This window comes from Argiope bruennichi, chromosome 5, assembly GCF_947563725.1.
Source record: "Argiope bruennichi chromosome 5, qqArgBrue1.1, whole genome shotgun sequence".
NCBI classification, from domain to species: domain Eukaryota; kingdom Metazoa; phylum Arthropoda; class Arachnida; order Araneae; family Araneidae; genus Argiope; species Argiope bruennichi.
In genome coordinates this window covers 49,752,592-49,770,043 of record NC_079155.1, presented here as the reverse complement: position 1 = coordinate 49,770,043, position 17,452 = coordinate 49,752,592, and the positions used below count along the sequence as shown (strand labels likewise).

Here is a 17,452-nt window from a genome sequence, read left to right as displayed (position 1 = left end):
CAGGAGAGTATTTGTTATATATAACCTACTTCTATTAATTCATATGTTGGGAATTTTAAAAATTATTAAAAGGAAATAGACTAAGTTTACTTGAAAATGGTTCTACAAATATAATTCTTTCATAGATTAATACTATTACTCAAAAGATACCATATCAGTTTGGCAATTATGACAAAGTATCATTTAAATATGTTTCATGAAACTATCATAAAGTGATGTATAAATTTAAAAGTTCTATTATTTAAATTTTAATAAACGAACTCTTACATTTAATATTACTAATAATTAATTTTAAAATTTCGATATATAATACATCTGTGTTATCATTAAATACTGAATTAATCTTGTAATTTCATTATATTATTACAAAATAATGAATAATAATATTGAACTTTTAATTTAAATAATAACCATAAGAATGAAAAAATATAATAACTGCATTGAAATATTTATGCAAAAATTATATTTTTCTATATTTATATGTTTGTAGCATGAAACTGAGATGAAACGACGTGTGAAAAAAATCTTTAATTGTTATTTGGCATGCTAATAGCTTCAGAGTCTTATAAACAGCACGACAGTATTGATACATTTTGTTTCACAACTGTATCTTATATTTTTCATATAGTTTTGTGCTATATAACGCAGTAATTACGTCAAACCTCTAACTCATCAGTCTGGCTGTACTCATGTTTATGGGAAATATAAGGATTTCGAAACTACAGAGATCAACTTTACATCAACATTTATTTGCTTTCTGCCAGTTCAGAAAAGCGTTACGTTGAATTTGATAGATGGTTTTCTTTTCATTCAAATTATTTTTTTTATCCCTAAGAATATTTTAAACAATCTTAACAAGTATTTAACAACTTTTCAAAAATAAATTTACTTCATTTTGAGAAAAACAATAAATTGCGTTTATTATTTAAAAAAACTAATCATAAAAATAATTTTGAAATATTCCACGAGTTATTATTTTCATTGTTTATTATTTAATTTTAGTACATTGCCGTCTTGAAGTCGAAAACAATTTTATTATCTTTTCCTATCACTTGATAATTCATTAGTTGTTATTATTTCCTTTTTCTTAAAAATTTTTAATATGATTTCTCATTATTGTGTTATTGAGTATCCTCAAGTTGCATTATTTTAATGAAAATACTTTCATTTTAATAGAAAGCATTGTCAGTTGAAGCTTTAATAACATTTCAACGATTCTGCAATATAAGTGTTTTAAAGGAGAGCATGGAGTTTTCTTTTTAATTTAATCTCTTCTAGAGACTCAAAATTTATTCTTTGCAAGCTGTCAGAAATTTTAGAATCGGTATTTATATTTTTTTAAATCTTATAAAATATTTGTATAGCACTTGAAACAATGAATATTGAAGCAGTTATTGAAGGGAAAAAAACATCACTCCTTCTCGACTTAATTAGATTTTTTTAAATGTTGCTTCGGTTTTGTTTTTTATGAGACGAAAAATTAAATGCGACAGTAGTGATTTTCACCTTTGCCATTTGTTTGAAAAAAAAAAAAAGATTAAACGGATGGGAAATGAATTTACTGAATATTAACAAATCTTGGAGCATTTCATTTGGTTTTCATTAAAAATAACTATTTCTTTCTTATTTTTCTTGAATATTAAGAGCCTCATTTTGATTTTGTAAGTACATATTATTTTTATGATTATTTTCAAATGAGAAGTTTATTTTCTGAGACTTTTACGTCAGTAATCGTCATGAATTAATTTTTTTGTTTGCTATTCATTGATTATCTTTAATTGAACATTTAGCTAGGCTATTTAAGAATCATGATTATAATCTTTAACTTTAAATTAATGGAATCAAGCAATTACACATTTGTTAATAATTCAAATGATACAATCACGTGATATGCGGAACTACGCATGGCATTTGCAATTACTTTTCACATCGCTTACGATCTCCTGTGACGTCACTGCCTTTTTCTTAGATAGACGACACACTATGGATTCAATCATGAAGCTATAATAAATATGAAAGGAATTCTTTACAATATGTTTAGCAAATATTTTATTGAAGTAACTATTTCTAACTTTCTGTTAAAATTGGAATTTCACTCAGTTTTTTTTTAAATTGATAAATCTTTAAAAGCTTTAAGATTTTAAAAGAGTAAATCATAATAAATCAAATAGAAGGTGTCAAACTTCATACATCGCTTCGCATTTTTGTTTTGAAATAAAAATTTCTGATCCATAAATAGTATAATAAATCAATGGCGGTTGAAGCATTGCATATAAATTCAAAATACATACATACAAACTGTTGTACAGTTGTGAGAACATTATAAACCTAATTTTAATAAATTTAATATTAATTACTTAATATTCCTCTCACGAAGAAGGCTTCATAAAGATATGAAATAGAGATCGTGTATTTAAACAATCTTATTTCATTTAAATTTGTAATCTGTTTTTGGAAAAAAAATCTACCAAATAAAAAATAAGAATTATTGAATTTATTCATGAAAAAATAAAATAAAGTAATAAAATATTGTACATGAATTCCTTTTCAATTGCCACAAATTAACCAAAACATTCTACAAAGAAAATTATAGATTCTTAAGAGCGTTGCGTCACATTTCTTTTCTTTGGAACATAATAAGTTATCAAAATATTTCATGACCTATCTCACATCTTCATTCATTTCGCTATTTGCCCTTTGCCTATCATTATTATTATTTTATTAAGTTAAACTGTCTTCGATGGATCTTGAAAAAGAAATATATTGTAATTACGCCCACGTATAAGTAAGTTCGTTGTGCGTGGGCTTGAAATCATTCAGGGAGTTACGTTAATTCTTTGATAAAATATCTGTGCTGGACAATGTCAATCTCATGGGTTACAAAGAAATTTTATTAAAATGACCAAACACTTCTCAATTTTTTTTATAAAAGAAATTATAAATCCTTACTAGAGATCTGTTCGCAGTCAATACCAACGAATATCGCATACTCTTAAAATACTTTACTAAATATAATATTCCTTAACATCCATGAAGTATCTTCATTAATCATTTGTCAAAAAAAAAAATCGTTACAGTTTGAAAAAGAAAAATACGCCCACTAATAATGTAAGTGTACGTGGGCGTACAGCTATGAGGTGAATTCCGTTCATTTTTTGACAATACATCTGTACAGACAATGCCTGTAGTTCGGCTAGAAGAATAAAATCTAATATATCAGTCCAGCAAAGAAAGAAGATGACAGAGATACCGTTTTCTATGTAGAACACCGTCTCTCTCGTGTTCGTCTGATAACATACCTTGATTCATTGAAAAGGAAACTGTGTACACGTCATAATACTGTTCGGTAACGATAAGTGAACTTTTTTATGCTATTAACCAAATGGGTAGCAATATAATTAAAGGCGTCTATATCTGTAATAATATTTTCTTCAATAGCATTTATTATATGTTTTATTTTAGTTGTTTGAATAAAATAATGCTAAATTAAACCAAGTAGAAATTGCAGTTCTCCAATAGTTAGTAACTAGCCGCCTTTGGTAACCAGCAGTTTTGAATAGATTAGTGAGTTCTTAAAACAATTAACATGGAATACATTGAATTTATTTAAATATACAATACATTTCTAAGATGGAAATTATAAATTGCATGTGCTACAAAATAAAAGAGGATATGAAAATCCTTTTTCCGAAATAATGTACAAAGAAATCAATTTTTAAAATTTTTATTTGAAAATAGGTAAAAATAATGCTAAGTATGCGATTGAAAGGAGCTTGTATTTAACTAAAATGTTAACATTGTTATTGATTGCGCACCAAATCGAACTAAAAATAATTAAAAATAAGGACAAACATTGAAAGGGAATGAAATTAATATCATTAAAAAACAATGCTTTGAATTTTAAAATTGGAAGAAATGAGAAGTAATTTCCATCGGCAAGTCATAACGATTACCTACTGTCGGAAATTAAGGCCTATTTTTGATCTCAATTAAACTATTAAACTATTAAACTAAACTAATAAAACTAATAAACAATTAAACTATTATTTTTTATAGATTCTTTTTCTTCAGATTGAATGAAGTATTTGGTTACATAAAGAGCCTTTTTCCGAGAATCTTTAATAATATTTTATAGTTCCATTAATTAGCTAAGCGAAGCATTAAATTAAGAGTAGCTGTAAATACCTTCAATGAAACAGTTTGAACTTTCGTATGAACTTTTGATTGATTTTTCTATTGAAATTCAACAATAAATAATAAGAGAAATTTCTATGTCACATAAGTTAGCGTTTTATATATAAATGTATGAATGTGTCTAATCATATATTCATTTTGTTTTCAATAGGTTTATTTTCGATAAATTGATCACTCATTCAAGAAACGTGGCTTGAGTACAATTTTCAACGTTCTGTAACAATAGACAAATAAAAATCTAGAAAACTTCAACACTCAATTATAATAACGGGAAAATGACAAGCGATGATAATAGTATAACGCTTTTGTTAGATTTTGAAAACTATTTTTTAGGAACAAATATAGGTTGGCAATGGAATTTTAAGATTTTGGAAAAATGAAAAAAAAAAAGAAGAAATTGTAAAAAATTTTTATAATATGACAAAGAACGAAAACAGAAATTTGATGAAATGGAAGAAAAAAAAAAGAAATGTTTATTTTCTGTTAAAATATCGCACTTCTTTCGTTTAAATGCTTTTTATAAGCTTTCATTTATTACAATGCATGCAATTTTAAAGTATGATCGCTAAAAGCTTACTCATTGATGATTTGGAAGGGTTTTTTTTAAAAAAAATTTAGAATCAAAATTGTGTGAAGATAAGCAAATTAGGTCAATCTACAAATTAAGAAAAAATATTAATTTCTAACCTTTTAAGCAATAAAAGTTTTAGACAATGATGAATATAATTATTCGTATTTATGTAAATTCTAATAATTAGTCGTTACTTCTTTCGGAATTAGGATTTTACTTACTAATCTATATCACTTGTGAAACAATAAGCTATCGTCTGCGACAGTAAACTTCAAAAGATCGAGTAGTGTTCTTTCTTTAACTTTCAATTTTATTTTTATTACCCTATTTATTATTCCGAAATTCTTAATTAAATACTGATTCAAGGCATAAATTCTTTTTGTATTTAGCTCTTTGAAGATTTAATATAATGCTCAAAAACCCTTTATTATTATCTACTGCGAGGAATACTATTTCATAGATCTAGCAATATCCACGGATATAAAAAAAATCCATGAAGCGGAACCAATATATGCATATAGACAGATAGATATGGATATATGAACAGTGAACACTTCATATAATAATCAATATATTAATATAAATGACTACTTAATATATTAATTAATACGTGACTACCTAGAATATTAATGGAAATAAATCTATTGTATTTTTATACTGGAATATCATTCCTTTTTTACATTGTTAACGTAGGTTTATAATATTAATAATAGGAAATATTTGGAAATGAAAAGCATTAAGATAATTATTTTGTTCGCAGAGTGGATTGCAGAAATGGATCAGATAGAAATTAAAAATAATTAAAGAAACCAACTGTTTAATTTTTTTTTATTGGAACACTATTTCATTCTTTACGTCATTTGCGTAGTTTCTAATAATGCAAACGATACGATGCATTTTTGAAATAAATAGATATTAAGGTAATTATTTTGTTTGCATAACAGACTTTGAAAATGCTAGATATTTTCCGTTTTTATTTATAATTTTTTCTATTCCCAATTCTAATCGGGGAAAAAAAATGTTTTTATTTTCTAAAAGTCCAAAAAATGGTTCACTGTTTAGTGAAACAAAAGGAAAGAAAGAAAGATGAAATAAGAAATAATTGCTTTAGATATAATTAACACTAATGAATATCATATAAATAAAATATATTTTTGTACTTCAATTTTAGGTTTCTTTCATTCAAAATAAAAATTTTAAACTCGGTTTCTCAATTTTCGTTATAATTAATATTATAATAATATAATTAATAATTTATAATTAATTCGTTAAATATATGAATCTTCAATTAATGTTTATCAAGTATAAAAAGATATATTCCCATTCTTAGAAACAGAATATTTATATTGAAAAGACAAATATTTTATTGATTTCTTTCTAATAAAGAATTGCCATTTGAAAATCAGAAATGTGTGGTTGGTTCTTTTTATGTTTGAAATTCGAATTATTATTATAAATTTATGTTTATTTTGAATCAATTTTATTTTGTTATTAATCTATAATATTGCTTTATAATATTATTCAGGCTGATAATATCACTGAAGATTGATTTTCTGTAAGATTGAGGATTGATTTTCAAAAATTGCTGTAAAGATTTATTTTTAAAGATCGTCGTAAAGACTGAATTTCAAATATTTTAATGAAACTGAAAGGATATTAGATCAGTGCCCCTAACGTGGCGACAAATAGGAAGGTTTTGAAAAAAAAGATATGACGCTATCTGGCTAGGAGTCGAGAACCAGAATTCTTTTAAGCGATTCCTTGCAGGAAGACAATAAAGGGGATACAGTTATGTTAGGTGCCAGTTCTCTGTTGTGAGTGTTGTTGTTGTTGTTGCGTACAGTCGATCACCCCGCCACCAATGAACGTAGCAGTATCGACAGGATTTGTTGTAGCCGACTGCTATCTTGCACATCCTGGCATTGACCGATTTGTCAAACTGACATTCTCTCCTAGGTAATTGGCCACAAAGTGGTCAATTACTGTCCTTCTTCCTTATCTACCTATAAAACAATGAAACGGCCATCACTAAGAGAAAACCTTCGCGAAATTCAAAATATTTCTTCAAATTCTCATTACACAACAACAGAAAACTGAATACTTTCAAACTCTCAAATAGTTGGTAAAAAACTGACATCATGTCCTTCAGAGTTTTAAGATTACCTGGTACCATCAGTACTGTACTTAAGTCATTATTTATAATTTTCAGATTTTTTTTTAACTCCGAGATTTTAATACATTCCTTCTGTAGTCAGTGTTGATCGCAGAGCGAACTCTCTTGCTATTTGTACTGAACTCATTCCCTGTTTGTTTGTGGTTGGAGGTTCTGTATGTATTATTGTTTGTGTTCGTTTCATCTGTGCCTCAACTACATGTACTTCATGAAATTAAGGTTCGCTGCCGAATTTATGGAATGTTTCGCACTATACATTCAAAAGAGTATTGACGTATAACCTTGATAATAAAAAAAATCTCTAATTTGACTTTAAAATTGCGCCTTTAATCATCAATTTAACATGATATTTCTATAAATTATCTTTCCTCTGAAAGGTTTGATTCTTGAAGAAATCCTTGACTGTATGAAAAGCAATAAAAGCTATTACCAAAAAAAAAGGTTTTTTTTAAGATTAAAAAATTAATAAATATTTTTTTTATATAAAAAGAGGTTTTCAATATTATTTTACGATTTAAGAACGATTTAATAAAAAATTTAGAATATGAAAAGATCAAAAAAAAATTTAGACGACTTTATAGTTAGTTTAATGAAAATCCATGCATTGAAAGGACTAAAATGTTTAAAGAATTAAAAAAAAAACCTCATCAAATGTTTAATATTAATAAACGGAACTTGCAATCACGTACCCTCTAGAAACAAAGAAATAAAAGGAAATCTGTTTCAATAAAAATATAGGGAAAAAAATGCAAAGATGTAAACAAAAAGTCTAAAATGTGAGCAAACAATTTTCATTAATTTTCTTACATTAATTCCTTGTTTTAGTGTATGTCTAAGCTTCAACCAGGAAAAAACATGAAGTTTAGCATTGTGTGTTAGCTTAGGTTACTCTCAGAAAAAAACTCGTTTATCTTAGAATTTGGAAGACACACATTTTGTTGTTAAACTTATTCATTAAATATTAGACATATACTAATATTTTGACGCCTTAATTAATTACATATAAAAACTTTTTAACAATAAAAGTTATCGTCTGAGACAAATTCATCTTGAAAAACCCAAAACAATTGCTGATATTCTTTAATAACTAAATTGGTTGGATTATTCATTTGACTCAAACGAATAGATAAATATTATAATGCAGTGAGCGTTGTTTCTTTTCTATCAGAATTAAAAAAAAAACATTAATTTATAGAAAAATTTGTTTTCTTTAATTTTAATAAACTCAAAAAATAATTGAATAAATTCTCTTCATTTTTATGTAAAGCAAACAATCAAAAAGTATCTGTAGTCCTAGGTTCTGTAATGATATAATTTGAACTTCTGTTTGCAGTACCGTCTTATGAATAATTCCCTTTATAATTTCAAGTTGGCGAACCATATGTGTGTTAACCGTCATCCCTTGTTATCTAACTGCCATGCCAGTTGAAGACGGATCTCAAAGATTGCACTCGAATACAACTGCACAAATTGATTTTATGCCTTCTATCTCACTTCAAATTCAATTCAAATTCTGTCAATAACTAAGGCAACTGCGATATATTCTCGAAATAACACGGGTCGAATCAGATCTTACATTGCAGGAAGCATTGTATAAATAAGAACTGCTATTTATGGGCTTATGTTGTCCGTTAAAATTGCTGAAAGGAGGCTTTTTTATATTTGTTATAATGCAACATATTGGCGAAAATTATATTGATTTTTTTTAATATTCTAGTCATTTCAAAACTAAAAATAGATAAACCATTTTAGGAATCTCTGATTTTAGAAAATAGAATTGATATACAGATAAAGATTAAAAAAAACTGTCAGTATTTGGTTAGATCTATTTAAAAAGAAAATCAATATTATTTATTCAGTGCTACATTGATTTCTTCTTTTGTAGTAGTAATTTTACGCTTAAATAATTTTTATCTGTATAAGAATCTTTCGTTTATTTTAACACTTAATATCATATTACAAACTCCTTAGTAATGCCAAACTTTCTGCCAAATAAATTAATAAGAAAAATTTTGAAATGAAGGGAAATGCGTTAAGAATTGGAATTCAATAAATTATGAAATGGTTTATTTATATAGCAATCCATTTTTTTTAATACTAGCTGTTACCCGGCGCACAGCTAGAAATATCGTTTGAAATTTGAAGTAGCGTTCTTGTTTAATTAGGAATGATAGAAAGAATGATATTTATTTTCTTGTCGACAATTAATACTTTGTTATTCAAGTGCTTTATGATAGACAATATTATTTTGTTTCTCCATTTCCTGCAAAAACAAACAAATTTCTTGGTTATCCGGCTCTTAAGCATTAAGCAAACAAATGGAAGAATATGGATTTTCTAGATTCAATCCGCATGCTTGTAGTGGTTGACCTAGCGCCTTGTTGATTTTTATCAAGAATGCAAGGTGAATGAGGAATTGCAGTCGTTTGAAATCAAAAGGCCATGTCGGTGGGAACAATAGGAATGCGTGGAATGAGCACACCTTTACCATTCGGCCTTATGTTAAGAATATTTGAATCAATTCTTGCCGTATGTTGGTCTTCTGATTCTGATGCATGTGATCGGTTAGCACACATCTTTCGATTCTTGTCGCATGTTGAGCTTGAGATTCTGAAGGACGTGTATTTGCATTTCGAAAACGATCTGTATCATTACTCGCTTGTCAGATATAGGAAATTATTTTCATATTTTCTAACGAAATATGAAATTGTTATATTTTGTAACGAAGCATTTAACACGATATACGCTTGTATTACCGAAATATCATTTATCAATTCACTGAATTAATAGAAAAATTACAGTTTGTACTTGAAAATTTCCATTCTATATAACATACATCTATCGGTGTCGATAATAATATTTTGTTCTGTTATTTCTTCTGCGTCGCAGCCAAAATATTGTGCACATTGAATGACAATATCTTCTGCAAATGGCTATCCATTTACCTTTTCTAGGGCGTGGGAAGTATGCTTCCCACCAAATTTATCAATCTTTGTATGAAATTATGTAAGTTGTGTGATTACAACGTTGTATGTAATTGACAACTTACATAATTTCATACATAAGTTTTGACAAATTTTTTTAGTAAGTCAGAAACTTAGATGCTTCAGTTCTTTATCTCAGACAAAATGATGTGTCTTGATTTCTTACTTAATTATTAATTAACCAAATTAATTAATGAATCAAATTACATTTATCTAATAAGCTAAATGAATCCTTTTTCTTATTCTAATTTCAAGCCTAAAAATATTTTAACATAATATAACAAGAAAAAAAATGGCCCTTTAAATAGTTAAAGAAAAGAAAAAAATAGCACTCGCATTAAATATTTTCGATTTCATTTCACTCGCATTGATTAGTATCGATGATAATAATTTTATTTTGTTTAATATACTCTGAATGACAAGTGCCGGTCGCCTTTTACTGTTTGTCTTTTTCCAATTGTCAATTTTAAATTAGTGTTGAATAATGGAAACGCATGAAAAGATTTGTATATAAATTTTATTGCGTTGAAAATAAATGGTAATAATTTTATTATGACTATAACCTTCGCGTAAGTGCCAGCAATAAGTTGGCAAAGTTTTATCGCAATCGGATGAACGAATGGCAGAGCATAAGGTACGAACAAACAAAAAATCATTTTTATATATTAGATTATTATTGTTGCACAACTTATTTATATAGTAATAAATCAATTTCAAATTACTAAATCAAGGAAAAAATTATGAATGAATTTATTCTGCTAACAAGGTATATGTATTCAACAACATTTTAATTAAGATATAAATGTACTTCTTGAGTGGCTAATGAATGTTTCTATCTTGACGCATGTATCGCATAAATTATAATAGTCATATGCTTCCAAGAACTCGAATCAAGTGTACAACTCTAAATTTGTAATCAATTCAAAAATCAATTCGAAATGCAAAATCGTGGGAAAAATTAATAATGAATTTATTCTGTTAATGTGTGTATATATACGCAGTTTAATTAGGACTGAAGTTTATTTCAAGGGTAGATAATAGATACATACATATAAATACAACCCTCTCATTGATCATCGCAGTAAAATAAATGGACTCCTTAAAATAGCTCAATGACTGCATATAAATGCGTTAAAAATAAATTGCAATCGATTAGTTAAGATGAACGTCTAAAATATCTAAAGGATGTTGATTTATTTGATTAATGAAGTTAAATCTTTCCAATAGCACTTTCACAATGATTGAAACGCACACCAAGGGATGGAAAACAGGTTTGTCAAGGTGCACAACAATCAAATAAATGCATGCTTTCGAGTAGCCCAATGATCTCTTCTGAGTCTGGATTTGCACCCAACTCAAAAATCGATCCCAGACTGGAAGTGCATCCTACCCACCTCACATCCAATCCCAACCCCCGAACCAATAACTCAAGCAACCAAAATATTATCCCCAAACGATTTCTGTTCTTACGAGCCGAAAACTAATTCGAACAAACTGGAATGGCCAGAAGGGTAGGCAAAGGCAGGCAAAAGGGGAGGCGTTAAAAATCGATGGCTTCGTTTCCTACGCAAGGGAAAATAATGAATGGAAGGGCGAGAAAATGTCATAGAATCAGCAACAACTGCGACACTGAGTGAAAGGGGCAGGAACAAGAAAGAACAATGGGGTAAAAAGAAGCAAAAAAAGGCAAAGACGATAAAAGTTGGGCAATAATTGCCGACGCTGCGACGAATTCTGTTGGTGCAAGACTCGACCAGACAGCGATGTTCGATTTTAGATTTTTAAAAGTCATGAGAAAGGGAGAAAATGTGGGTGGAATGTGTAGAAAGGACGAGATGAGGTCGCTCCGGCAGATTTATTGCCATGAACGAAGTAGTTAAGCTAAAGGTATAATTATTCAAGCTAAAATCGAACCAAGGGAAAAGAGGGCTGCCAAATATCAATACATGAACTTTCGATGTTCATGATTAATTTTTAATGACTCATTAAATAACCAATACCGAAATTTATGGACACTTTCTACCAGACGGTTATTTTTCAGTTGGCTAGCTTTGAGTATAATAATAAAGAGCATAAATAAGTCAAAACATTGTTTAAATCATCTGCAACAAAACGTTTTCTAAACATTTTTTTTAACGCCTCTCTGTATTTGCCTTAAAAACGATTGGCTTTTACATTTCGTTCAAATAGAAATAGAATTATTTTAATTCTAGAAAACTTGTTAACCATGTTATTTGTATCAATAGAAGGAATCATTTTATAACTAAAATATTTTTTTAATACATAGTGTTTCCACTTTCATTGTTTTCATTCCCCATAGGGGTAGGGAACCCCAAATATTAGAATGAGCTTTCGGTATAGTGATTGGATCTGATCATACTGCCGGTCATATTAACTATGCGGGGTTGAATTAGCAGCTACTATAGTCTGTGTATTTTCTGCAGGCGATTCAAAGTCACATTTTCTACCTCGTTATTGGTTGTCTTGTACCAGTAATGCGGTAGAAAATGTGACCTTGAACCGCCTACAGAAAATACACAGACTATAGTGATGGGACATATCTCCCAATGGACCGTCTCTACCGACACTGGTGACAGCCATTAGGATTCAACTTATACCATGTTATTTGTAGCAAATATTTTCTTTTTGATTTTATGGTTACACTCTCTTGTAGAACTAACTAAACTAACTACACTTAACGCTTACATTATTTTCATTTCTTGTAAGGGGAGGGGCATAGCAGGTATAAGAATAAGTTTTCGGTAGGATGATTGCTTGTGGTCATACTGCCGGTCATATTAACGATGTGGGGTTGAGTTAGCAGCCGCCAGTGATCTCCTATTGGATCGGATTTTCTTTCGCTGGTGATGGCCATTAGCATTCAAGTTATAACCATATTATTTGTATCAAATACTTTATTATTGAATTTACGGCGTCAGACAATGTAGAACTAACTGAATGGGATGTTTTAAAATGGAAAATATCTATTGAATCGTTTTATAACTAAACTATTTTAAAAAATATAATACTTACACTTAGCACTTACATTGTTTCCATTTCTCATAAGGGGGCTGGGCATCCCAGATTTGAGAATGAGAAGTTTTCGGTGTGATGATTGGTTCTGGTTACATTAGATGTCATAGCAAAGGTGTGATGTTGAGTTATCAACCCACCAATGAAGAACATATTTTCTAATGGATTGGCTGTACCGTAGTTCATTATGGCCAATAGGATTCCACTGCAGTACTTGACACATTGCTTCCCTCGCATTCAGATCATTCAACAAATGCCAAGCCTTCGGGCGGGAGAAGAGTAACTCAGATATAGTTATACTGTTTTCGTGGACATAAATCTTTGAATTAAAATTTTTACCTTTGATGTTTTGCTTCATCTCAAATTTTATTCTTCCTGGATATTCTTGTACTTTGATGGCAAATAAAGATGAGAATGGGAAGTTTTCAGTGTGATGATTGGTTCTGGTCACATTAGATGTCATAGCAAATGTGTGTGGTTGAGTTATCAACCCAACAATGAAGAACATATTTTCTAATGGATTGGCTGTACCGTAGTTGATTATGGCCAATAGGATTCCACTACAGTTCTTGGCACATTGCTTCCCTCGCATTCAGATCATTCAACAAATGCCAAGCCTTCGGGCGGGAGAAGAGTAACTCAGATATAGTTATACTGTTTTCGTGAACATAAATCTTTGAATTAAAATTTTTACCTTTGATGTTTTGCTTCATCTCAAATTTTATTCTTCCTGGATATTCTTGTACTTTGATGGCAAATAAAGATGCGTTTGTAACTCACAACTGACTGGAAGTCTTTCAAGACGCTATATTCAGTTAAAAATTTTACCTCACTGTGCATTTAATTATAGCTTTCTAAATTTGCCATGTGAGAATGTGATGTATTTTTATATTTGAATTTGTATGATTTCACACTTTGAAAATTCATTCAGTTTCTGTTTGATTATTAATTTTGATAAAATGAGATAAATTTTAAAAAATAAACACATTTCTTATTGGCTTTAATTTTTTTAATTTAATCTATTAATTCATTCTAATCTATTTAATTTGTTTTCGAAATAAATTAATTTCTAGAAATACAATTATCAGGCTCTATAATCCTTATATTTTCATATGTTTCAGTTAAAAGGATACCATGCATAGACATGCCAGCATATACAAAGCCATTCTATCTGGTATTCGTCAACCGCAAAGACAACCATTGTCTTATTAACTAAATCCGTTTGGCGATTAGCTGATTCATTTAAGATTTTGAATATATTTAATTTCTGTTAAATCATTTAGATATGATTTCACGTCTCGTTTTTTTTAAAGTCTCGTTTTTTTTAATTGTCATGAATATGTTCTGTTCATTACGTATATGAAACTCCAATTCCATGATATCATAGTTCTATTAAAAATGTAATTGTGTGATTCATCCATCTTCTACATTTTGAGGTATTATAATTTCATTTTTTTTATTCATCTATCTGTTTGTTTTATTCAGAAACCTGAAACTTATTTAATACATTTAAGAGCTTAAGGGAATGCTTGAATAAAAATAAAATAGTACCATGTAGGATGAATTAGTGAAATTAAATAGAAGTAATTTAGAGAATTTTAATATGAATGATTTAAATAAAATGAAGATACAGATTAATGTTCCATATTTACTGTTACAAATATATTTATTTTTTTCCATTTTTTTTCTTCTTTTCTTTGATTTTTCTAAATGATATTAAAATGTACCCTATTGATTTTTCAATCATAATATTAAATTATATCTTTTTTTTCTTTCCAGGATATGGAAACATCGCACCAAGAACCAACTGGGGCAAAATTGCAACTATTATATATGCCATTATAGGCATTCCTCTTATGCTGTTATATCTCACCAACATTGGCGATATTTTGGCGAAATCCTTCCGGTACGTCTATGGTCGAATCTGCAGTTGTGGTTCCAGTGATCCTTACAAGCGTCGAAGGCACAACAATCACCATCATCACCCATCCGAGAACTACAGAGTCCACCATATAGTAGCCCACAATTCGCCCAAAAGACATCACCCTAACTCAGAACCTGGAGTTCAGGACAAGCTGCATATGCCACCAGAAGACGAAGTCCGAATTGAACACATGGCAGACCTAGATTTGGACATCGAGTATGAGAAACCACGAGTATCTGTACCAATTACTTTATGCTTGTTGATACTTGTCAGTTATATCTCAGGGGGCGCTGTGCTGTTTTCTCTTTGGGAAGGTTGGGGCTTCCTTGATGGCTCCTATTTCTGTTTCGTGACCTTGAGCACTATCGGTTTTGGAGACTTAGTGCCAGGTGACTCAGTAGTCTCTGATGAAGGGACGCAGGAAAAACTGGTCATATGTTCTCTGTATCTTTTAATAGGCATGGCACTGATCGCAATGTGTTTCAATTTAATGCAAGAAGAAGTTATTCATAAAGTTAGAAACTGTGGTAGGAGAATTGGAATTATCAAAGACCAAGAAGAAGAAGACGACATGGGCTGATATTAGATCTTTCCGCGTGGTTGGAAATCAAGGTAAAATTTAATGGTCAGATGGTAGTTTTGTTGATCGAACAAATTGACACGCCCACTCCTGGAAAAACCTGGTGGCGTGTCTTTTTTCGGTAACGAATTTTCTGAAAAGCTGTTAAAGACACTTTTTACTGAATACTTCTTAAAATAATTATAGAATTGTGTTACAAATGATCAAAATCTAGATCAAAATTTAAAAAATTGCTTACGAACATTTCTTACGAAGAATTCACACTAACATTTCTTACAGTAGATTGACAGCTCTATAAATCCTTGGACAGAGCAACAGGTGTGAGAGCAGAACGAGAGACCTATCAGAAATTTGCAAATGTAGAACTCAATCACACCGGTGAAAACAAACTTGCCTGAGGAGCTTCGTTGTTTTCATACAGATTTCAGCGTAGATAATGACTCTTACTAAACCACATTGGAAATTAATGGCATTTCTTAGTAAATAAATATCACGTGTGAGTTTGTATTAGATCCAACTGTATCTCATATCGTTTTCTGTAAGTCATTCCGGTTTTGATGTAAGAAGAAAGATTTCTTATTACAGCTGATTTGCAGTTCTTTTCTTCTGAATGAATCAGGGAGTTTTACGAAATGGGATGAAAATTAATAATTCCCAGTTAAAAAAATAAGGCGAGTTTATTTGCAGTACCACACAAAAAGCCATAAGTGTAAATGGAGAATTTTTGATCTGATATTTAACTCTAAAATAGTAACGTCAACGCTGAGTTACTTCAATAGATATACAGAATGAAGTTTGTTTTATAAAATCATTTTTTATAAAACGCTCATTTTTATTTGTTATATGACAGCCTAGATATATTCTCCTGAATTAATTGAAAATCGTGGCATGCCTGTTAAAAATGATTTACTATTACCAGCAATATGTTAATGAAACGTCTCTCTTATGATCCTTGGAGTAATAAATCTCAATATTCTGTGGTTCATTTGGCTAATACTGTGGGTCTTGGAGAGTTAGAATAATTATTCTCTGAAGTGAAGATTGGAAACCTTACACTGGCAGTCAGCTAGTTCATGGTTATGGATACTATTTCCTGAAGCACGAAGTGTCCCTCCTCTTCGAGCATGGGTTCTCGATTTGAATAGAAAATGGAATCGCCAAGTTTCCTTTCTATAGTTAAGACATATAGGTGGAAAACACAGAGTTGATATTACAAACATTGAACTTTGAATTGCAATTTTAAATTGTTATTTATTTGCTAATAATGCCATTAATGTGTGTTTCGCTTGTTAATGTTTCGCCTCAAAACTCTGTCCAATCCCTGTCATCCAATCTAAAATTATGACAATTATTCAGCAAACCGCCCGCCGTTGAATTATGAAATGTAGAAATTTAACACTTGACATGTTAAATTTAAACGACAGTTTGGAAGTCTTGGAAAACTGTTTATATATGATAAATTTGTATAGGCAATCAAAGAGTTTTTCTTAAAGAATGTTAAAAATTACTTCTGAGCAAACTGACTGTTATTGGAGTTAATAGTCTCATGTAATGCAGATATGAACTTTAACATTCGAATGAATTTGTATGAAAGCTAACGAATAATTTTTAAATATTTTTTAAAAAAATTCATATATATAAAATGGAAATTGATTTATGTATTAGTAGATAAAATGTTTTTAATTGTGACGATTCTTTTATTTTAATGGTGAAAATAATTTTATCGGTTGTTATTAAGTCATTTCTTTATTAAATATAAAGCGCTTTGAAAATTTTTTTCCCCTCCAGATTAGATTTCAGAAAAAGCTTGCATATTAAAATTTATTCTATGACATTTATTGCTTAATAATACAGGATAATACAAAACTTTTGGTGTAAATTTTAAAGAATGATAAAGCACACTCGGATAAATGCAAATCATCATACAATGCATTGTCGTTACTTTATGCTTTAGGGCAATTCCTTTTTAAAACAGTCCTATCTAGATTCCGAC

At 29.4% G+C, this 17,452-nt stretch overlaps 1 protein-coding gene across 1 annotated transcript in view; it reads left to right on the top strand.

Annotated features, from left to right (window-relative positions):
* Nucleotides 1-17,160, top strand: part of LOC129969426 (potassium channel subfamily K member 15-like) — a 204,488-nt gene extending 187,328 nt beyond the window's left edge. The window contains exon 2 of the mRNA XM_056083993.1: nt 14,735-17,160. Coding sequence (XP_055939968.1) covers nt 14,735-15,459 — 725 coding nt within the window. The 3' untranslated portion in view covers nt 15,460-17,160. The remainder of the gene's footprint in view (nt 1-14,734) is intronic.
* The last annotated feature ends 292 nt before the right edge of the window (nt 17,161-17,452 follow it).